Source organism: Mya arenaria, chromosome 16 (genome assembly GCF_026914265.1).
Source record: "Mya arenaria isolate MELC-2E11 chromosome 16, ASM2691426v1".
Classification (NCBI taxonomy): domain Eukaryota; kingdom Metazoa; phylum Mollusca; class Bivalvia; order Myida; family Myidae; genus Mya; species Mya arenaria.
Window position 1 is genome coordinate 21303298 of NC_069137.1, and position 24582 is coordinate 21327879.

Genomic DNA, 24582 nt, shown 5'->3' on the forward strand with positions numbered 1-24582 from the left:
CCTATCCAATTGAAACAGGTTATATATACAACTTACAAGAAAGATGTTGAAATTTGCCATTATCGATTTTTTTCTAGCACATGTGCATGTGCATTTGTCTTTACGGCTAGAATTACTTGAACAAGTACATGATTACCTCCCCCCCCCCCGTCCATCAGATACAGATTTTCACTGAGATGTAGTTGAACTGGCCCTAATAGAGAAGTAACTGTCCAGCTATTGTGATCCAGGTAAATAACCCCATCACACACCACCCCCACCCCCATTCCACTCTCCCAAATGCTGACTTTTTCAATTGAGTGCTTCATTTCCTGCATTTCAGGCCATCCCATGAGGGCTTTTGTACTGGAGTTTTATACTTTATACTTTTAAACCCTAATCATCACACAATTCAGTTGGTACAAATTCTATCCTATTTGAATAAGACTGAAATCAAAATTTTGTGCACTAATTAACGAGAATTAATGAGAAACACAAACAGATGCATGATAAAAGATTGAAACCTAAACCTAGGCAAATTTGAACCAGCCAAAAACGCCATCTGAACTGTCCGTTTTGGCCTGCAGTCGTATTGTTATCGAGAACCCTATTCACCAATTATACTTTCAAGATGATTTAACTATGATTACCATCTTCGAAAGGAGAGTAAAATGCAAGTGAAATAATACAAAAAACAACAAAACGAGACTTTACCTTAAGAAAATCTCATAATTTACTAGCTTGTAACTTGAACTTAATGAGATTTTGATGACGTTTCATTGTTTTCACTAAAGATTAGAAACATAATCTGTATGCAAATTAGGTGAAAATTACCTGACAACAGCTGCACAAAGCTGCACTGTAATTTATTCATAAATATGATTTATGTGTCTGCATATAATTTCGATTTACTTAAGTAACACTATTCTTAAGTAACGCTAGTCTTATGCACACATTCATCACAACTCTACTATACTGGTGGGAAAGTATCTACTGATATAAACTGATGATGATGATGGTGGTGGTGGTGGTGGTGGTGGTGGTGGTGGTGGTGGTGATGATGATGATGATGATGATGATGATGATGATGATGATGATGATGATGATGATGATGATGATGATGATAATGGTTATGATGATAATGGTGGCAGCATCAGCAGTGACAACAACAATGATGATAATGATGATGATGATGATGATGATGGTTGTGGTGGTGGTGGCGGCATCAGCAGTGACAACAGCAATGATGATGATGGTGATGATGGTTGTGGTGGTCTTGGTGGTGGTTTTTGGTTGTAGTGGTGGATGATGTTGGTGGTGTGGTAGCAGTGGTGGCTACAACATCACTGGTGCTGCTGATGATGCTGATGCTGCTGCTGATTATGATGATGACAACAACAATAAAGATGAAGACAAAGACATTAATGATGATTATGGAAGTTTTTTTATAATACTTCATGCTCTTCATCTCAAATAGGAGGGAGATACCCGAGATATCATCCTATTTTTCAAACAAAGGGGAATAACTCACCGAGCCCTTCGGTCGCTTGTTCCCGACAGACTGGCCACTTCCCCTGCGACCTAAAACAATGACAATAGAATTAAATCCGGTTTCCTTCACAGTAATATAAACCAAATTTTTGGATGATTTCAAAACGTTTTAACTAATTTTTGTTATTAAATAATATAGCAAAAGTTGTACAATTATTAAGTTGAAAGCCATTCAATACAATCTGATATTCACTGGCAGAAAGTCATACTGAACAAGGCTGAGCCCATAAGTATGCGATATATTATGAGTCACTGATCATGTTCTTGAAAAATATGAAACTGTATAGTTAGAGAGGAATGTTTTATGGTGAAACTATCTCAATGGCGGGTTTGGTGTCCGCTTAAGGCCTACATTGGGGTGGCACCCAACCAAGAAGCAAAACTGGCTTTTTAGAAGCTCGTTTGATGGCTCTCCTGGCTTCAAATTATAAGCAAACTATATACCTTTACTAACAACAAAATAAAGTAGCAACCAGAACCCCCCACCCCCTCCCACCCCCGCTTGTGGTAGCTGACAATGAGTACTAACTTCTACATAGAGTATATAGAGAGTACTGACTACCACACACTGACTACTCTACCTCTTATAGATTCATCCATTGGCAGGGCTTATACCCCAGGTAAAATAGTGTTTTCTGTTTCCATGGTGATCGTTAGCCTAGTGAAAGCTGACCTCGAGTACTGACTACTACATTGAGAGTACTGACTACCACACACTGACTACCCTACCTCTTATAGATTCATCCATTGGCGATGGCTTGTACCCCTGGTAATAGGGCGACATCTGTTGTTTCCGGGGCGATAGTTGTCCCGGTGACATCGGCATTCCCCCGCCTCCCATCATGTTCTGAAAAAATCAAATGAGGGTCATAATGGTTTTCAGCTCAAGCAAACTTTTTAGATAATTTAGACTAAAAATGCCCTAAAATTTGCCTTTTTTAGGGAGATATTTAGAAATCAATTTATTTTTCTAACAAAGGGGAATAACTCTCCACACCCTTTGGTCACTGAAGGGTTATAATTGTTTTTAGTTAAAGCAAACATTTTTTGTTAATATATAATACGGACTCAAAAATGCCCTAAATAAGTCTTATTTATAAGTTATAAGAATCCTCCTATGAGCATGCATGCAATAAAATATCATTAATATTGAAGTTTTGTTTATTGTTAAGTCAACGTCACAGTCAATACAATGTTTTTTCTGCCAACATCAAATAAAGTTTGTTTTAAATGGACAATTAACTAACGACTAATGTAAAATATATATTATGACTACTTCACAAAAGCGTTGTATATATAAATTGTTTGTTGGTAAGAAGATGAAACGATCCTTATAACCTTGTTTTTTCCTATTAAATTTACCAGGAAATTATTTTTATATATATTTAAAATCCCTTATGTAAAATATGGCTTTAAAAAAAGACTAACATTTCAATTTACGCCCATGTGGTAAACATGTGTTTTCATATTTACGACATCATCTCCGTAATAAAGTGCTTTTAGCATGTTCCAGAAACCACAATTCATGTTTAAACCGTGGACGCAGGTGAGAAAATATCCATTACTAATTAGATTACTGAAAAATGGCTTTACTGTTGGAATTTATCTCTTGGAAGTCATCGATACCTTGCTCCTTTTATCATTATCTTATACATCATCTTTTAATCATATTTAGATATTTAGTAATTCCATTGTATTTGTTTAAAATAGATGTTAAATAGAGTTTAAATATTTATTTTAGAAATGTTGTTATTTTATGTGTTAATGCAGTGAATCATTCTCGCATTCTAATTGGTCTATAATAAATCCTAATATATTTTAAAACAATTTGATTGGACAATCAAACTTCATCACATGTGAGGTAAATTGCATGAATGTTGTGATTGGTCACTGAATGTTTTAATTTGTTTATGGTTTTTTTCATAGTTTAAATTAAATGATAGCAACAAATTACGTAACCTTGTTTATACAATGCTCAAAATGGCATAATTCAATTTGTACATTATTTATTTTTGTTTATTGCAGAAAAATCTTCAGCCATTAACCAATGAGTTTATTTTTTGCTTCTAATAGAATAATTCTTCAGCTATTACTAGAGTTTATTTTTTGCTTCTAATAGAATAATTCTTCAGCTATTACCAATAAGTTTATTTTTTGTTTCTAATAGAAAAAAACTTCAGTCATTAACCAATTGCAATGAGTTTATTTTTTGCTTCTAATAGAATATTTTTTTTGCTTCAAATAGAATAATTCTTCAGCTAAGATAAGATAAATTTTTATTTCCAATCATGGGTCATGTTATATGACATGTTAATCACAGTTTACATAATGCAGAAAATCAATTGAAACAATAAGGCAACATATTTAGTAAATGTAAATAAGGCTTCATTTTGATTTTTTTTAACACAAATAACATAAGCTCATTTGGAAAATTAACAAGAGCGGTCACAGACAGCTATATACCCCGCCTCATGGGGCATTTTTTGTAACGAAAGCCAAAAATGGCCGAATCACGAAAGCCCAACAATATGCACTGCGTCATTATAGTGTCATCAATCTGTGAAAGTTTGGTAGAAATCGCAGGAAAAACGTAAGAGAAGTTGCAAAGAAACCAATTTTAAATGTAAAATAAGCAAAGGGCAATAACTCTTTCAAAAATGGTCAAATCACAAAAGCCCGACAATATGCGCTGCTTCACTTTCAAGTTTGGTAGAAATTGCATGAGAAATGTAAGAGGAGATGCAAAGAAATTAATGTGGGCCGGACGGACGCACACACACACACGCACACACGCACGCACGCACACACAAACACACGGAATCGCGCCTACCATTGGTATATCCCCTCGCATTTTCAAGGCGGGGGTTAATAAACAGCTATTATGAGTTTATATTTCGCTTCTAATAAAATAATCTTCAGCCAATTACCAATTAATAATAAATAATAATTAAATCCTATAAATGATCTAGCAAAAATGTTAAATGCTTAAATAAACAAAAAACTACAGTTAATAAATCCAGACAGCCTCTATAAACAGAAAACGCAGTAAATAAATCGAGACCAACAGTATTTTTTCTTGGCATTTAACATCTTCAAACCAGTAACTTGATCATGTATGAAATAGTATTCATCCTCGGTGATTTATCCTTTACAGGGGTGACTTTTATTTCTATTTCGTGCCTCATCTGACATCAATTATTCTGGTAGCATTAATCCCACCTGATCCCCACATAATTTTCTAATGGGAGATGTATCACTCCCGTTTTTCCCATTCTGACATACAATTCCGGGGCTCAAATTCATCCTATAGAAGGTCATTTTTTTTTCGCAGAAAAATAAAGAATTGGCTTTCTTTTTTCCTCTCTCATTCAAACAATTGTTCACAGACAAAAGATAAAAAAGATGTTTGTTGAACTTCAAGACAAAAATAGGGTTACAAAAGTTTTTTTATATTTTTATAGAAGTTTGTATCACGTTTCGATGTTCATGATGTACAGTACACTCCACGCGGAACTACCACTTTCCGTTTTCCTCGGCGGATTTTGGTCATCGCGGACACGACATCCATTTGATCATAATCCTCTTTCCTCGGCGTTTTTACTCGTTCACCCACCAAGGCTAATCAGTGGACCGCATAATTATAATCGCCGCATTACTCGGAGGTAAAAACACCGCGAAACTCGGAGGAAAACCGATAACAATCTCCCACTGTATCTAATTTTGTTTAATTTATTTTATAATTTTTTGCTACACCCGTAATTGTTCATAAAAATAATTTATTTCGCGTACCTAATTTTCGGACACCCAAAGGACATCAATCGTAACTTTCACACTTACCAAGTTTCACAGACGAAGATTATTGATTTTCATCTTTTATCCTGGCTAGATTACCTAACCGTATACGTACACCACTGTGACAAGTTAATTAGTAAATACCCATCCTAAATGATGTATTGCATGTAGAAAGAGGAAATGTGAAAAACAACAGTTGTTAGACGATGCTGATGAAAATTGATATGGAAATTTCCGATAATCGTTTTTAAAAAGAAACTTACTGTACTTTGAAAAATTAATTATCTAATTATTCCATACTGTTTAAACAGAAGCAATGTACTGTAGTAGCTATGCACAAAATGCGGAGTTCTGCGATTAGGTCAATAAATCGATACGATCACCGGCGCTACCGGCAATAAAACCCTCCATAGATAACGATTAACTCGGTGCAACTCGGTGAAATTTAGCGAGGAAAAAGGTTGCGTACTCGGCGGAAATCCGCGATAAATTAAAAACACCTCCGAGTCACCGAGGAAAGTGGTAGTTCCGCGTGGAGTGTACTGTATATTTCATATTCCTAAAATCCCAATTTGAGTTGAACCCTCATATTTCATTTATGATTGTCCACTAATATAATTAACCATATCATTGGATATCTTTTTAATGTAAGAAAATAGCTCATTAAGCAAGTTATATATTATCATATACCTGACTTTACATAAAGATACTTGTATCTTGTAAATGGGAAACAAATTCTTCATACAAAATTTCTAAACTGATCTGCATAATTTACTAACTATTTCATCTCAAAATTTAAACAAATACTCTTCAAAGAAAGCTCTTTTCCACCTCCAAAGTACTCTTCAAAGAAAGACCCTTTTCACCTCCAACAGGAAAAGCTGTGAAGAGCTCCTAAGGGAGATAAAAACCAGATCTTAACAACCTTCTGTCTAGAACTGGCTCTTGCAAACACCTGAGACCCCAGCGCTAATGAGTATCACTTTCATAGAACAAGAAAGGTAAGCATAAAGACGCAATGTGATATTAAATCGAGGAGCCGATAGAACAGTTTAACTCACGCTTCATCCTTTTCATCTTTTGTTAACTTGAAACCCTATTTCTTGGCAATATGTGGGAAAAATAAAATTACGTTTTTTTGTTGTTGTTGAATACAGAAATGAGCTTTTTTGTGTGGTGAGCGTTTGCTTTTAACCAGATCAATTATGGTTTAACTGTTGGTAATATCTTAAAAGTCAATTACAATTTTAAATGTATTGATGAATGGCAAAAAGCTTGGAAATTACACCAGACAGGGAACGTCAGAGGGTTGTGACTATTAAAGACACCTTTATTTAAAGAGTTGAAACCGTCAGAGGTGTTTTTAGTCTTTTTAACTGTCATGCAACAGACATCACGAATTGCCATGCGCATATCTCGGGGTTTGAACCCAAGACCTATTGCTCTGCAGACGGACACTCTACTGAGTCACTATAAAAGCTAGCTCTATAGCGAGACAGTATAAGTGCCACTATATACACATCGAATGCGCCCGGTTACAATCAAAAACACATTTTTTTAGAAAAGAGAGTCATAATAGTAAAGGCTATTTGTTACTCTTTTTTCACAAACTGAACGCAAAAAAACTGAACGCAAAAAAACTATCTGTTCTGAACAGTGAATAATTTGAGATTGTTTATTCTTCTGTAAACTTATATTTACTGCTGTTTGCTAACTTGCTCTTCAATCAGTTACACATTTAGCATGATCACAATGCCAGCTTGCGACAAAGAGATTGTCAACTTGTACCACCTAAACATCAGCTCTGAACAGTCATGTTTTAACTCTTGAAATGAACAGTCATGTTTTAACTCTTCAAAGTGTTTCATGGGACTTTCTCGCGAGCTGAATTCAACACTTATGGATGCTGTACATGGTAATGAGTCCGCCTCTTCAGAAGTTAGTCCTACACAATATATATGTATAAAATTAAATAATACACAAATTCACTGATGAAGGCAGATGGTCTTTCTTTGATGTGTGAAGTCGGTGAATACCAAATATATCGCACTTGATTCAAAATTAACTTGGTGGTTTTGGGCGGATGATTCAATGCTTCAAAAACTTAAAATGCTAAGTTCATTTATAATCAAAAGTCTGTTTTCAATTTTAAAATTGTAAATATTAACCCTTTACTGCAGCGTATGGCTTATCAGTATATATTAGTATCCCAGCAACAAGTTAACTTGTAAAAAAATATATCTTTTGTCCCTGGAGCCATTGGATCCGCGGAAATCCATGAGTCCATAGATTAATCGCATCCATGATCACTTACCTGGGGTGTCAAACTGTCCCGGGAAAATCCGGGCCTCGGGAATGAATGATCAGAATTCTTATCTGGAATGAATGATACAAAATTTCATGAAAACAATCATTTTCCTTAAAAAAAATGTCAAAAATCATAAACAACTATTTAATGAAATTCTCATTTCATTCAGCAGTAAAATTTAAGATTATGTTGGTAATTTATGCCAATGTTTTTTGCTTCAATAAAATAAAAGCTCAATATTTAGATGTAATGTTTAAGTTTCAAACCATTATTTTTTTATAAATATTTCATATAATAGTTGTACTGCAATGAACACAGTCATACAATTTCGATATGCTATTGTAAGAACTTTTGATATCAGTGTCAAAAGATTGTTGAGGTGCAAATGTCAATTCTTGTGCATAACTGACATGTATCTATTATTGCAAGAAATACTGTCCTTAAGTACTATACTGTACATGTGAATATTTTCTGTGACAACATTTGTACCAAGTTTCATTTGAATGTCTGAAAAAGTTTTTGAGTTCTTGTTTACGTGATTACAACTGACTGGTGTGTAGCCATTACTTAAGATATTTCTACTTTTTGACATACTGATGATATCGTTGTTGTTGGCAAAAGGATGCATGTTGTCCACTGGGTGACCGTTGTACTGACTGTCTACATATCCCTGCAAAATAACAACATCTTGTTACAATAGGATAATAACAATAATAATAATAATAATAATAATAATGAAAATAATAATAATAATAATAATAACAATAATAATAATAATAATGAAAATAATAATAATAATAATAATACTAATACTAATACTAATAATAATAATAATAATAATAATGAAAATAATAATAATAATAATATAATAATAATAATAATAATAATAATAATAATAATAATAAAAACAATGCAATTGGTAAATCATAAAACATATGCATCCCACTTACGCATTGTATACAAGAACTATTGATGTTTTGAATATAATTATTCTATACAAATCGTGTTTAATTAACATAACAATTTAAGTCATTTCAATATACATCATGTACACGCCGATAGTAGTGTTAACTTTTTTATTGTCATCTTTGTTAACTTTTAAATGTCAGATATAATCATATTTGATGATGTACTCACATATTTCAATAAAAAAAGTTCTGCTGAATAATTGTTAGAAATACAGCAGATCACAAATGTATCCATTAAACTTCCACAGTGCAGTAAAGATTTGAAAGTTAACAACGATGAGGTTAACAACATTGTTAACTTTAACAAAGTTCTAAACAATCTGCCCAATATTATTTACCAGTATAAAATATTTCTTTCAACAATTCAAGCATGTATACATATGTTAGCTTTACCCTTTAAAAGGGACGCTCTCATGGTTTGTAATAAGCACTCTTTAAAAAATAAAACAAAATAAATTTTGGCAAATCATAAGGAGTGTTAAAACTATGATACTGATAGCTGGAACCCTTCAGCAAGGGTTGATATTAAATGCTCAAATATCGTCTTTGATGACCACAATTTTCAATAGCGCTACTAACAGCTTTCAGTGATCGTATTTTGCTGCAATTTATATATCAAAGAGTAAAATGACTGATAAGTCATTTCAGGTGCATTTCCGGGAAAACCTAATTTTCGTTAAAAAATATGAGCAATTCCCTTAAATATGAAGTTTTGGCATAAATTTCATAGGGATATTACAAGCAACAAATTATTGCAATTGTAAAATTTCATTATAATATTATTCCTCAATTCGATAGTTGCTCAGACTTAAAATACAAGATACAAGAATATTTTAAGATGGGTATATGTTAACAAGAAACATTATTTTCAGACATGAAAATAATAAATTTAATTAATTTATAATACACGAACTGCATAACCCGCAAACAATTACAATGCAAATTTATGACATTGAATTACAAAGCAAATTGATAAAGACGCGCTGTATTTCTAGGAAATGGTAATAATTGCCTGTTTCTTAAATTTAAATTTAATGTTAACTTAATTTTTCCCTTGAAAATTTGACAATTAAAAATACTTTTGAATACTTTTCTCGTCATGAAATCAAAAGAACCACTTAATCCATTACCGAAAACATTAGTGTAATACAGAACTATCTGACTGCAAGAAAATACAAACATGGTAGCTTTATGTATCAAACCCGAAATTTGTAAACGTAATGATTTATTAGCTAGAATTGTTTCTAAATCATTAGTTTACAGGGGAAATGACAGACGACATAATGAAAAACATAAGTTAATGTAATTCTGAACCCTTATATCACCTTAATATATCAAGATTCCCACGCAAAGAAAATGTACTTTTTTATTCAAACGAATACTAGGCAAAATTTGAAAGCTGTCTAGCCCAAAAGTAGTCTGCGCTAACTGACACAGCCCGAAAGAAGGCAGATCATTCTCTACTAGTTTATATATTTCACAACGATTGTGAAGAAAATTATGATAACTTATACAACCGGTAAGCTACTCTTGTTTGCACGAAGTTGTGCGAGAGCGTGGTCTTGTGTTGTGGAAGATCCAGGAAAAAACCCACTTGCCTGGCTTGTGATTACTAATCAAACTCATATGCGCCCAGGCAGGGGATGGAGCCCGGGTCGCATTGGTGAGAAGCCGTTAACTAAATAGGACAACCATTCTAGGACTGACGGGGCTCGATAGGTTAGATATAAAATTGTAAACTGTGTTTCTGACATTTTGGCGAACTCATCCTCACATGTTTTATAAAAAGCATATTCCACACTCCCTGTAACCAGAAGGTTGAACTTTTATTATGGCAAAATATAACATAAAGGGTAAAGGAAGATTAAAATCAAACTTACCCGCGACTCCCCGTAACCCGGAGGCTGACCTTGACCTTGTGACCATGCTGCTCCAACTTCCTCCCCTGAAACAGATAAAACTTCACATTAACAAATAGCACATACTCGCACATTATTTTTATTAAGCAGAGCTTAGAGCATTTACGTAATTGTAACTGATTGTCAGGTTTCGCTCCATAGACCACATAGATCCCTTGAGCCCTCATCATTTCTAATAATAAGGGTATGCTCAGGGTTAACAAAAAATTGGTTCTTGTTTTATGGTACTCATCATTTGTACTCATTATTGTTTTTCATTGGTTGGTTCTCATTACTGGTACTCATTATTCATGGTACTGATTATTGGTACTCTTTCCTTTTATATCAATTTATAGGAAAACAACCATTACATTTTAACATTTCATGAAATGAATACAGCTTAAAATTTTCACTTCTTTCAAAATGTCATTTAAGTTGGTGTATCAATTACAGCATGAACAGGAACCAATTTTTTTTTTGTCTTGGCATGACGTTTGCAAAATATTTCAAGCTTAATTACAAAATTTGGATTTAGAAAAAAAAAATCAGCTAATGTCTCAAGCACTTTTCAAGTGTATTAATTATCCTTTAATCTTTGAAAAAAAATCAATTTCCAAACATTTAAAGAATCAATTTCATTCAATTTTGAAATATCTTAAAGGATTGGTTTACGGTAATTGAGACACTTGAAAGGACATTTACGGTCATATTTCACATAAAAATCCTCCCCCCCCCCCCCACCCCTCCAAAACAAGTTGCACACTTTCTTGGCCCTTTTTTTAAAAATGTGTTTTATATTTTTTTAATGTGTTTTATATTGAAGTTATTAATGTCGTGTATTATTTATTCTTTGTTTTCCAACAAAGGGTAAAACAGTTTATTGTCTTTGTACTTTATTGGAGTTAAATTATAATATCCCACTACACTTTTTTTAATAGCAGTGTGGTGAAAACTTATAATGACGATAATTCGTAACAATTAAGGAATTTTTTTTTTATCATACATGAATAAGCAAATGACAAAGCTTCAACTGAATTTTAAAGGGACTAGACACCAGATGGTCCCAAAATCGGCAAAATCAATATTTCCCCAAAACAAGCTTAGAATTGTCAATACAAGCTAGTATGAGGCCAATAAAACATCATGTTATATGATTAAAATAATATCTTGTTACTGTCTCAGCTGAGTTTACCCGTTTAAAAGTAGACTATAATGGTTTCCAAGTTTATAGTAAGTTATAATGTTTAGCATGTGAAAGTCACATGAATAGATAATTACAGTACAGATACATAGAAAGTTATACGCTATTTCAAACTTTACATGGTAGACCGACTATACAAATTGGAAAAATACGCAAAAACAGCAAAAAATAATGTGTCATAAATATTGAATTTCCTGTAAAATTTTGACATTTTTCTTTTTTATTTTGTAATTTTATCATCTGGTGTCTAGTCCCTTTAAGCTTGGCTTAAAATTGTGGGTGGTTTTTTATCACTTTGAATCAATTATGAAATTACACAGCAGGTGCAGTTACTTCTAATTCGTGGGAGTAGACTACCAAATAAATCTTATGTTTTACAAAATACCTTTTTCCCTTAAAAGAAAGCTAATAACTGCACAGTTCATGAGAGATAATTGCTGATATTTATTAGTTTATGATGTCATGGAGGATGCGAAACATGACTTGTACCAGTACGTGTGATCTAAGTTTTGTTCCTAACGTCATACAGGTATGTCTGTGCGTTGTACATGATAAAAGCCTCAGGTCGATATCCAGGACCGATTTGAAATTTGTGATGTACGTTATAATGGAACGCTTAGGCTCAAGGTGAATGGTAATGGAATCTACAAAATCATATTACGAAGAAAAGTGTTTGTATGCCTACTGTACCATAAACATACACAATCATGGAAACAAGTCATCGAAATTAGACTTTGGTGATCAAGCCTGAATTCCAACACCTGTGCTTGGCATCAGCTTTCTTAACAAGCCCTGCTACATTTAAATCCAGAATTTTAGCAAGCCCGAAGAGCATTTTACTAGTGCAGAGCTTGCTACTTGTGCCAATATTTGACCACTGGTGGAAAGAGAAATTTTGTTTACGTCTAATCTAAGCTCAACAACAACTTTTTCTTGTGCGGCTAGCTACTCACTCAAGCAGAAGTTGTGTTTCCCAACAGCTTTAGGTTTCATCATTTTAAAACAGCTGCGTGTCATCAAAAATCGTAAACATTTTTTTTTTCTTATTCTTCTACAGTCGAATTACATTATAAACAACGACCATCATAATACTGAACTCAAATCAACTATAACTCATCTTTGTGAAACACAAAAACTGAAAACCATCCAATTTGTAACGTTGGTATTGTTTTTCCTACATTTTAAATCAATTAAACGAACAGGTGCATGTCAATGCAATTTTTCTTTTTTTCTTTTTTTAATTCTTCTTAAGTTTAAGCACAAACCTAAAAAAATGCAGTACAATAATAACTCATCTTTTCGACATACAAAAAGTAAACACAAAAAGTAAACAAATTATCGTATTGTTTTTCGTCTATTTAGAATCAACTCTATACAGGTGTGCATGAAAAAAAAAATGATTTGTTAAAGTTTTACTTTATTGCTCTGAAGTGTTATCATGATACAAACAGAATGATAATTAAAATTACCGTACTAAATACTTAGGGTTTTAGCTAAAAAGTTATGAATGGGTAATGCGCCCTGGGTTTGTTTGGTAGCACCCTTCTGCCCTTGTGGAGACCAGACCCCAATTTCTCGAAACTTCTTAATTAAGATACTTGAATTGAATTTTGATAAAAAAAATTTTTTTTTAAATAATTCCTATTTAAAGTATAAAAACTCTTAAAAAAAGCTAATATTACGCAAATTATTGAAAAACAATAATATGAACTTAGCTTTTAAAACCCTGTAATAAGGGACTTAGGAAGTTTCGAGAAATTAGGGCCTGCATGAGCACCCTTCTGCCGTATAGAATTATATGCTTAATAAAGACTGTCAAATAACTATTGATGTTTTAATTAAAACTTTATAATTTTCATTATACGATCATAAATGCATTCAAATGTTGCATATTTGGCAGTTAATATGGAAACCCAATATTACTTCGATTGAACACAATTCATAACATTTTCTGTCAAATTCATAATGTTTAAATTATTAACAGTCAGGACACAATGTGCCTTTTTCACCCTTTATAGCACCCTGTCCCTTTTCTGCAGCACCCTGCCTATTTCAAAACCTTTATAAACTCATCTTTACAACATGTATAGAAAAAACACACCTAATTACTACACTATATACGGTATTGGCCACATTGATCAGCCGACCGTATCGTTAGGCAAAATATCATACAATCATGCCTTTGTTCGATCGAGCCAGGTGTTTAAGATGACTGACAGATTAAGAAATCAAACAAAAATATAAGGTTACGCATTTTCATTGAGATTTAAGACCCCAAGAAGTGCATTCGACAAAAGTTGTGATCACCCAAAATTATACCAACGATCTTTAAGAATGCATTTCTTTCAGATTAAGACTTGAAACTAAAATTTGATCATAAAATTAACAATCAAAGATCTGGATCAAATCTTTAAGCACCTTCAGATAAAAAGTACAAATTGCAGTAATTGGCTTTAAATTGTTTTTTTAATCAGTTAGATAGCAAAATATGTTTTTATCCACACAATACTCTTGATCAAATTAAAATGTTTTTTTTTTATTATTATTTTAGTTTTTTAAACTTAAACATAAGCATGCAATGCTTGTAAAAGAAAGAATATATGTATTAAAAATATCCAGGGGCATATATATATATAATTCATAAACATTTTTCGAATACAACATTTAACCTAAATTTTAAGCTAATGAAATTGCACATAGACAATCATTAAGTATTAGACTTATTTTCATGAATTTACTTCATGTCATCTAACTATTACTAAGTCAATTCTTTATTACTTAAGTCAATTTCCTAAAATGTTCATAGTCATTTTAAAGAAAAGAAAAAGTGGGGTGTTTTTTAACATAAAAGTATGCATTTTTAAAAAAAAAAATGGAAATAAAATATTTCAGATATCATATGATTAGAGTCAGACACTGAACTACCGAAAATGACTCAAATAAGGATGTGACTGTGGCCCGGTTGTTCAAAACTCTCGTTAAGGATTTAACGTTAACTATCATCGTTACAATGTGTTATGAAAATACCGCAACAGATTTACTAATCTAAAAATTAGGTAATACTTTAAACACTTAAATTCTGTTTGTTCATATTGGGCTTTGGGCTTTGGGCTTTTTGCTGAATTATATGGGCTTGAATATGCAATGGTCATTTCCAACCATATGAGCACCATCGATGTCTAAAATGCCCCATATTTGCTATAAACACGAGCTACCACAAGGTTTATTTCATGAATTAACAACTCACGCCAACAATAAGAGACTTTATGACACATTCTTCGGCATATGGAATCATTTTACTGCTAGATTGGACATTCTGTGGTCACCGAAATGACCAACACTTGTTTTCCAATAGGAAAAATTATATGAAAAGTTTGCGGCAAAGTAATTTGATGAAAATGACCACTATTTTTGTCAAGAATAGGGCATTATCGACTGCCCAGTGCTAATTGAATAGACGCACACTTTTTGGGGCTAAGAAATTACTGATGTCAAGTTTGGAACACATTACAACAATAAGCATATTGTTAACAACTTTCTTTAAGTTAACAAATTTGTTAACGGTATCGCTGTTGACATTATTAAATATATCTTATGATGTACTTATTTTATTTTTTTAAATTGTCCCAGGAATTTTCAAGCCGCACTCTCACAGATTGAACGTTTAGACAACTTTTTTTTATTTTTTCTCTTGGAACAAGCAGATTTTTGCGAAAATCCATGGAAACCAGTGATATAAGACTGCTGACAAAAAAATGATCGCAGATTTTTATATTTAAGTTCAAATATTGATGTTTTTTCATTTTTCTTGAACTGTTAGTAATGGTTTAAGCCATAAAACATTAATTTTCGAACGGGGCTGCTATGACCCTGGTCGGTGGGAATGCACGTTCGCATTCGGTCGTCTGTGGTTACAAGCTCATAAGAAGTTCTAAGTTTTTCCAGTTTTATTCTTGTGATGAAATATTCATCATAATTAATAACTATAACAGTAACAGCATAAGTATAACGTCCAGATTAGGTTCTTATTCAGTTTTAATTGTCAATGTAAAATCAATGGTTTTCTTGTGACACGATAAAATAAGCTTTTAAACACCAAATAATTCATCATTTCTCTTAGTAAAAGTAGTTGGAGATGTTATTCCTTTAAATCTAACTTGAAGACCCTATCCTAAGTTCTCTCAAGTTCCCTAAGTTCTCTGCTTCTAAAGTCTAAACAGAAGAATTTATATAAAAAGCTCAACTTCCTAATTAACCAATAAAAGTCATTCTTTTAACTAATTTGAATATTTAACAATTTGAGTGACATAATGGAGTTTCTACTCTTTTTAGCACTAATCAAGAAAGTCTGGCAGGAAATGCTTCAAGCCATATGTGTGTTGGTTTCTTGTAGTGAAACAATCAGAATAAGAATTTTAAACAATCAAGCAGCTTATGATCAATGGTGAAGAAAATATTTGTTACAATAGATGCTTATCATATGGTGTGAATAATAAAACAAAGAAACATCTGCATTCAAGATATTCAATATAACAGCAAAGAAATGATTTTCAGTTGCTCAATCATAGAAATAGTTATTTAATTCTTTAAGAAAACAACAATTCTTATTAATTATGTAAAGCCTAAAATAACTTTTAATAAATCAAAAATTCTTCATAAATTGTTTAAAATACTTTAAAACAACAATTTGGGGCTTTACAATACTATGTTACATATATGAAAATCTACGATCTGAGTTTTTGTCAGCAATCTTATATCATTGGTTTACAGATATTTACGCAAAATATTTGCTCTTTCCAGGACAAAAATTAAAAAGTTGTAAAAATGGTAAATATGTGAGAGTGCAGCTTTAAAATCACAGAAATAATCGAATCTGCGGACAAATCACTTCTCTTTTTAGTGCTAACAGCTGTCTTGATTATATAAATCAAGCTAAAATAAACTATTATTAACTTAAGTCTTTAATCCAAATTCCCACCTTTTGTAATAATCTATTTATACAAGTCATCACCCTGTAACAAACATCAATTCATTCAGTCAAATAATCTGTTTATTTTAACAAGTGGTAACTCTTGTCATATATAAACGCCTTTACTTAATCGTTACCGAGCATATGGCCAGATTTAAACAACCTTGCCCCGATGTTTGACACCATGGGTGTAAGAGATTAACCAAACGCGCTCCATAATTGGGCTTACAGTGACCAAAACAAATCAGCAGGAGTGGTTCAACTGAGAGAAATGTTAACAAATATTTTAAGTACTGATAATTTGCCTTCGATCGTGACAAACAATATTGATGTCATATATAATCATTATGATAAAATATGAATCATATTTCTATCCTAAATTATACTACTATTGAATGTAAATCAAATCAATTACATTTAGATTTCGACCACATAGCTTGAATTTTGTCCCTTAATAGATTTGGGGTATTCATATCGGTTAAACATGATTATCCTTTTTTTCTGAAATCGGTATTTTAATGGTTAGCTTGTCTATGTAAATTGTGTTCGAAGGCTGAAATAATTAATGTTGTTCATGGACCATAACAAATTCATAAAGCAACTTGTAGCTGAATTTTTAACTATGTAGAATGGCGTGTTCTTTCTAGTCAAATTTGACCGAAAATTAATTATAAACAGTATTTAGATTATAACCAACATTTCTAGCCAATGAAATTCCCATTTCAATAAGTACCCACCAATAAATTTATCCGCCTTCAATAAGAACCCTGATAAATCATTAAAGCTGCACTCTCACAGATTGAACGTTTTGACAACTTCTTATTTTTTGTCTTGGAACGAGCCAATTTTTGCGAAAATCCATGGAAACCAGTTATACAGGACTGCTGACAAAAAAACAGATCGCAGATTTTTATATTTAATTTAAAAAATTGATGTGTTATGCATTTTCCTTAAACCGTTAGTAACGGTTTAGGTCATAAAACATTAATTTTCAAATTGGTAAATCTGTGAAAGTGCAGCTTTAAGATATACAAAGACTGTAAATGGTGTCATCATTTGTTTCCAAATTTGCAAAAATCATGTCATAATCGTTCGCTTCGATCACTCGACCATTCTTAATCGTCAATATTAAACATACTACTTTTGAACTATTCTAAAGTACAAAAAACATATATACTTTCATTAAATAATATCATTCTTTTTTTGCATGCCCAAACTAACTTTTAATCAATACAAAAGAAGACCAGAAAACATCATAACATTTAGTCCCCAGTAATCTATCAAAATAAAACACCAGTAATGCTATCTGTTACATAGACATGGATCCAGCATATGGCACTGCATTCAGTATATGACCTTTGGAAGCCAGACGGCAAAAACCCATGAACAAGTCAGTATTAGAAGTTCAATAGAACTGGGTGACAGCTTCTTAGGCCTAAAAAAAAAATTGTTTGGTTAGGGTTACATCCTTTTCAAAAATAGGTAGGGTAGGTAGGCTTTTTATTTTTTTTTTATTTTTTTTTTATTAGGCTTTATATAAGAATATCATTTTCATCATTGGAGAATGGTGTTAAAGCTATCTTCTGTATAAGCATTTAAGGTTTAAACTACATATTGAAAAGCAATTTAAAAAAAAAAAAACGAAAAAAAAAAAAAAAAAAAATTTAGTTTTTCATTTTTTTTTTCAAACTGACTATAAAAACGGTAGGGTCGGCGCCTATTCCGTAGGTAGGGTCGGGTAACCCGAACCAAATGTATTTTTTTTTAGGCCTTAGGACAAAAAACAACAACTTTGGGTTCAGGTTACCAGAACCTTCTATGAATTACTGGTGCCGACCCTATATCGTCTTTCATAATAGGCCGTTGGCATTTTTTATTTTTAAACATGTGTTTTTAAATGTAGTTTAAAACCATATAAGCTTTATAAAGAATATGACTTAAACACAATACCCCAAAGAGAGGAAAGCATTTTTACCAAAAGCCTAATAAGAAAAAAATATGTATAAAAAATAAAAAGCCTACCAACCCAACCTTTTTTTGAAAAGAATGTAACCAAAACCAAACAAAAAAATTTGGCCTTGAATATATCATAAGAATTTTATCAGGGAAAAACAAACCTATTGACAGAAATTCCTAAAACTTAATAACACAAGGAATATGTCCAAAAAACAACAACAATTTCAGGCAAAATACCCAATTTTTGAATTCGGGCCTTCTTTTATTACATATCCAAAACCTTATTTTTTATGAAGAAGCATATTCCACAATGCCCTACTGAACAGCCACCAGTAGCTGAAAACCAGATGCCATTAACACATGTAGCTAGATTGTTTGGTAGGAGATATACCAGGCTTGGTACAAGATAGGCAAAAACCTACAGCATTGTTCCCATTCAAAAAGTTAAATTCATGATTACAACTAGTAATTTTTTCAACTTTATCAACGTTGAATTCTGCATGATTACAACTAGTAATATTTTCAACTTTATCATTAAATCTCCATCAATGTTAATTGCTGCCATTCAAAAAAGTAAAATTTATGATAACAACTAATAATATTTTCACTTTTATCATTATATCATGGACAAAAACTAACAGCATTATGTTGCCATTCAATAAGTTAAATCTATGATTACAACTAATAATATTTTCACTTTTATCATTAAATCATGGACAAAAACTTACAGCATTATGTTGCCAATCAAAAAGTTAAATTAAAGATTACAACTAGTTATATTTTCACTAAATCATGGTAAAAACCAACAGCATCTATGCCATTCAAAAAGTTAAATTCATGATTACAACTAATAATATTTTCACTTTTACCATTAAATCATGGAAAAAAATCTACAGCATTAAATGTTCCCATTCAAAAAGTTAAATTAAAGATTACAACTAGTAATATTTTTAACTTTATCATTAAATAATAACCACTATATCATTAAATTATCATATCAACTATTTTATTATCAAATTTTATCAAAACTTGTAACATAATTATATTATCAAATATATCATTAAATAAGGACAGCAACTAGTCATATTGTCAAAAATCACTAAATCATCATAACATCTAGTACAGTATTATTAAATAGTATTTTAATAATTGCAAAAATGTTATCATTAACATGATTGCAACTAGTAAAATTATCAAATATTATCATTATTATGTGATATCACATGCATATTATATGCCATGTTGAAAATAAAACTTGTTAAACTTGTTATTACACAAGGATTGCAACTAGTAATGTTTAGAATCATTTGGCCATCCAATGTAGCAAGCATGGTCACAAACCCGTTAACCATTCTGTTTAACATGAAAATGAAAATAAATGTCACCAAAATAAATTTTATTTCATCAACAACTTTCAAGCTAGGCTATGGTAATGTCTGTTCATGGTACAGAAAGTTAACATTCAAAACACTTAAGGGAGTTGCAAGAGGATGTGATACCGGCAGGGCTGTCTTTCAGTACCCTTTCGAAGAGGAAATTTGCATGAAAAATGTGAATGCAAATAAACACATATATATTTCTTATTCTAAAATAAATTGAGACCAAAATTTAATTGTTCTATCATTAAGACAATCTCATTAACATTGGTAATTTCTAGATTCTAGTAAAGTTGCAGGAGATATGATGCTTTAATCTTTGCTATTTTATTTTGTCCAATACTTTCGACAAATTACAAAGATATCCACTCATACCCCTGCTAGTAATTGAACGTTTTCCTAATTAAACAACATGGTACAAAACAGTTCCTTCACTAACTCACCTCACACAGCTCTTGTATTATATTAATAAATCTGGTGGGCGGACGGGTGGGCGGGTAAGTTAACTATTACACATCATTCCTGGGGAGCAGTTTTATAATGGAGGGCATTGCATCAAGCACTACTACCTTTTCTTAGAACAAAGTTTGGAGACCTGTTACACCTATGCCGACATGAGTCATGATTCCGTCCAATTGCAACAACAAAGACTTCAAAATGCACTCTTTCGAGTGCGTCTTAAATATCTCTTGTAAATACAAACAACCAATTTGTCAACCAGTCTGTAAAAATCAGTGTAGTCTTATCTGAACAAATATTTAAACAGTTCTCATGCCATTTTGGAAATCAGGCAACTGTCTAAAATTCTTGGACAGGTGCTCTGATAAGTGAAAACATCAGGTGTATTCTTAATCCAGACTGGTTTACAAGTAACATATGCCTGATGGATCGGCCAGGTGAAATATGCTGCAACCAGTCAAAATGTTGTGTTGTAATTATAGCTTGGCTAAAAAAATATTTCATTCACATACTAATTAAATAACTGAGGGTATAAACAGGGGTGGATTGAATTTGTGTTACAGGGGTGTAACTCAGGAATTCAAGCATATGACATCCACCACCCACACATCAGTCTGTTAATTAGGAATCAGTCTGATAATTCCAAAAATAAGTCTGATAATTTTGAACATCAGTCTGACAATTTAAAATATCAGCCCGATGCTTCGGAACAACAGTCTGACAATTCAGAACAAATGTTTGACAATTCGGAACATGAAGCTGATAATTCCAAACATCAGTCAGTTAATTCAGAACATCACTCTGATTATTCCAGTCTGATAATTCAAACCTTAAATCTGATGATTCCAAACATCAGTCTGACGATTCCAAACATCAGTCTGACTATTCCAAACATCAGTCTGACAATTCCAAACATCAGTCGGACAATTCCAAACATCAGTCTGACCATTCCAAACATCAGTCTGACAATTCCAAACATCAGTCTGACCATTCCAAACATCAGTCTGACATTCCAAACATCAGTCTGACAATTCCAAACATCAGTCTGACAATTCCAAACATCAGTCTGACAATTCCAAACATCAGTCTGACCATTCCAAAACATCAGTCTGACCATTCCAAACATCAGTCTGACCATTCCAAGTCTGACCATTCCAAACATCAGTCTGACAATTCCAAACATCAGTCTGACAATTCCAAACATCAGTCTGACAATTCCAAACATCAGTCTGACCATTCCAAACATCAGTCTGACAATTCCGAAACATCAGTCTGACAATTCCAAACAGTAGTCTGACATTCCAAACATCAGTCTGACAATTCCAAACAGTAGTCTGACATTCCGAAACATCAGACTGATAAGGCCTAAAAAAAAAATACATTTGGTTCGGGTTACCCGACCCTACCTACGGAATAGGCGCCGACCCTACCGTTTTTATAGTCAGTTTGGAAAAAAATAAATGAAAAACTAAAAAAAATATGTAAACACCAGTCTGACAATTCAAAACATAAGTCTGACAATTCTGAACATCAGTCTGACAATTTTAAACATCAGTCTGACAATTCTGAACATCAGTCTGACAATTTTAAACATCAGTCTGACAATTCTGAACATCAGTCTGACAATTTTAAACATCAGTCTGACAATTCAAAACATAAGTTTGACAATTCTGAACATCAGTCTTATAATTCCGGGGGGAAAAAAGAGATAAATACATCAGTTCTGATATTTTGGGAATTGTTCCGAAGCCATCCTACTCATGTGTTTCTGGAATACAACAGGTGATTGGCTGTGTTCTCTACTGCTGAACAAGATCCATATGTCAGACAGGCAGCAGCGAACAAGAACAGGTGAAACACAGATATTGTGAGACTGGCAAATATCTACACACCAGGTGTTAGTTCCAAGAAGGCCGAGGTGACCCACAAGTTATAGTCTACCCAAAAAATTACAGTTTTCTTCAGAGATGGCACGGATACCTCTTAAGTTATTTCCCCTCAAGTCGCTCTGTGATCCAAGTTGTTAGTTCCAAGAAGGCTGAGGTGACCCACGAGCTAGTCCACCAAAAAAATGACTGTTTTCTTCAGAGAAAGGTTTGGACACATCCTCAGTTATTTCCCCTTATATCCCCTAGACACACAAGGTGTTTGATACAAGAAGGCCGAGGTTATGGACAAGTTAGACTTTGAAAACTATCTTAGTTTTTCTTGGAGTCGGTAGAGCAGTTCTTAAGTTATTCCAAATTAATTTTCTGACACCACACTATTAAAAACTGACCGATACATATAGTGCTATTAGATAAAGCATATAAAAGTCTTGTTATGATGCATACGTACCAAAAAACTTATAACTTGGGTATTTTTTTACGTTTATTATTCAAACTTATGCCGGCTCCTTCAAAACAAAAATAATTTATAATAACTATGAGCTTCCATAAATTTGACCTAGTAAAAAACTTTTCATCATTCTAAATCTTGCTTTTAATTTTAAGACTTAACACAACAATTCAACTCACAGATTCATGAGAATTAATGTCACCATACTGTTGTAAAAAGGCAAATAAAGGTGACATATAATATAGTCTGTTTTGCGCAGTAAAGAATTCCTCAAAGGATGTGCGTTTTAAAATCTTAATGCTATCTGCCAATCAACAGCAACATTAACGCACATAGTAACAGACCTTCATATTGTAGATATGTGAACTGAGAGCTCAAATGGTATCATAAAGTACGGTTTTAGCTTTAAAGCTGCACTCTCACAGACTGATCGTTTTGACAACTTTTTTTTATTTTTTGTCTTGGAATATGAGCCAATTTTTGCGAAAATGCATGGAAAACAGTGATATAAGACTGCTGACAAAAAATCAGATCGCAGATTTTCATAATTAAGTTAAAAATTTGATGTTTTATGCATTTTTCTTAAACCGTTGGTACATGTAAAAATTTTAGCCATAAAAGTTTAATTTTCAAACGGAAATATGAATATCTGCGATCTGATCTTTTGTCACCAATCTTAAATCATTGGTTTGCTGATATTTGTGCCAAAATTGACTCATTCGAAGACAAAAAGTAAGAGCTGTCAAAACGGTAAATCTGTGAGAGTGCAGCTTTAACCCATTTCATTCGGGATACACCTTTTGGTGTAGTTACCCTTTACATGCGGGATACACCAAAAGGTGTAGTTTTTGACGTACTGAACTTTCACTTTATTTACTTTCGTTTTGACTGTATTGTTTCCGGTTTATACGTTTTCCGGAATGACCGGATGTTATGCGCAGATAGATGCGCAGAAAATTTTAATGAAGAAATAATTTTAAAACTCAAAAATCGAGTTAAATTTAAGCTTTTTATTGCGATTTTGATGCAAATTTTGGTTGAAATGGATAGGACTCTCGACCACAGTGACGATAGTGATATTGGGATGGTTATAATGACGAAGTTTATGTGAATTTGTTTGATACAAACAGAAGGCATATTAAAACATCGATAGAAATCACAAACTATGACATTTGCACTTTTTGGTGGAGTTTTTATGACGATCTTGAGGAGTTCTAGAATGATTGAATGACAAAGAGGATCACCCCAAGGTTTCCAAGTGGGAATGCAAAGAATGGTGGTCCTAAAGAACAATATGACCCAAGAAAGCCAGGATATTGCATTACTGTCATTTATCAATAAAACTGTTATGGGGGCAAGACTTCTGGACCTTACTGGTCGAGGATTCAAACTGCTATTCCAACCAACATCGCGATGAACATCCACCCGCCCGATTTGCTCCGAAGTGGACATGGGATGATATAAACTGTTATAACTTTTTATAGATTTGAAATATATGCATAATTCTTTCTGCATTTTAAAGACAGATTAATTTAGAAACTTTCATACATTGGATTATGTGACATTTGAAAAAAATTATGTGTGCTTTTTTTGCTTTCAATTTGTGCATATTTATTTTTTGGTGTTTTTTTTTTTCATCATCACCTGGTTAACTTGCAAAATATAATTTATTTAAAATCATTTCCTAATAAAACTTACATAAACTTGTGCATATTTTTATTTCCTTTCCAAATATGTAATCTTTATTGGGTCTTGTACCAATAATAAAGAAGTTATTAGTGTTTATAC

At 32.5% G+C, this 24582-nt stretch overlaps 1 protein-coding gene across 8 annotated transcripts in view; it reads right to left on the reverse strand.

Annotated features, from left to right (window-relative positions):
- Positions 1–24582, reverse strand: part of LOC128221219 (transcription factor 12-like) — a 95573-nt gene that overhangs the window by 45709 nt on the left and 25282 nt on the right. For all 8 annotated transcript variants that reach the window (XM_052929734.1, XM_052929729.1, XM_052929733.1 and 5 more), the window contains exons 5-9: positions 10479–10543; positions 8225–8300; positions 7637–7698; positions 2260–2377; positions 1511–1560 (exon numbers count right to left, since the gene is read on the reverse strand). In XM_052929734.1, the coding sequence (XP_052785694.1) occupies positions 1511–1560; positions 2260–2377; positions 7637–7698; positions 8225–8300; positions 10479–10543 (371 nt within the window). The remainder of the gene's footprint in view (positions 1–1510; positions 1561–2259; positions 2378–7636; positions 7699–8224; positions 8301–10478; positions 10544–24582) is intronic.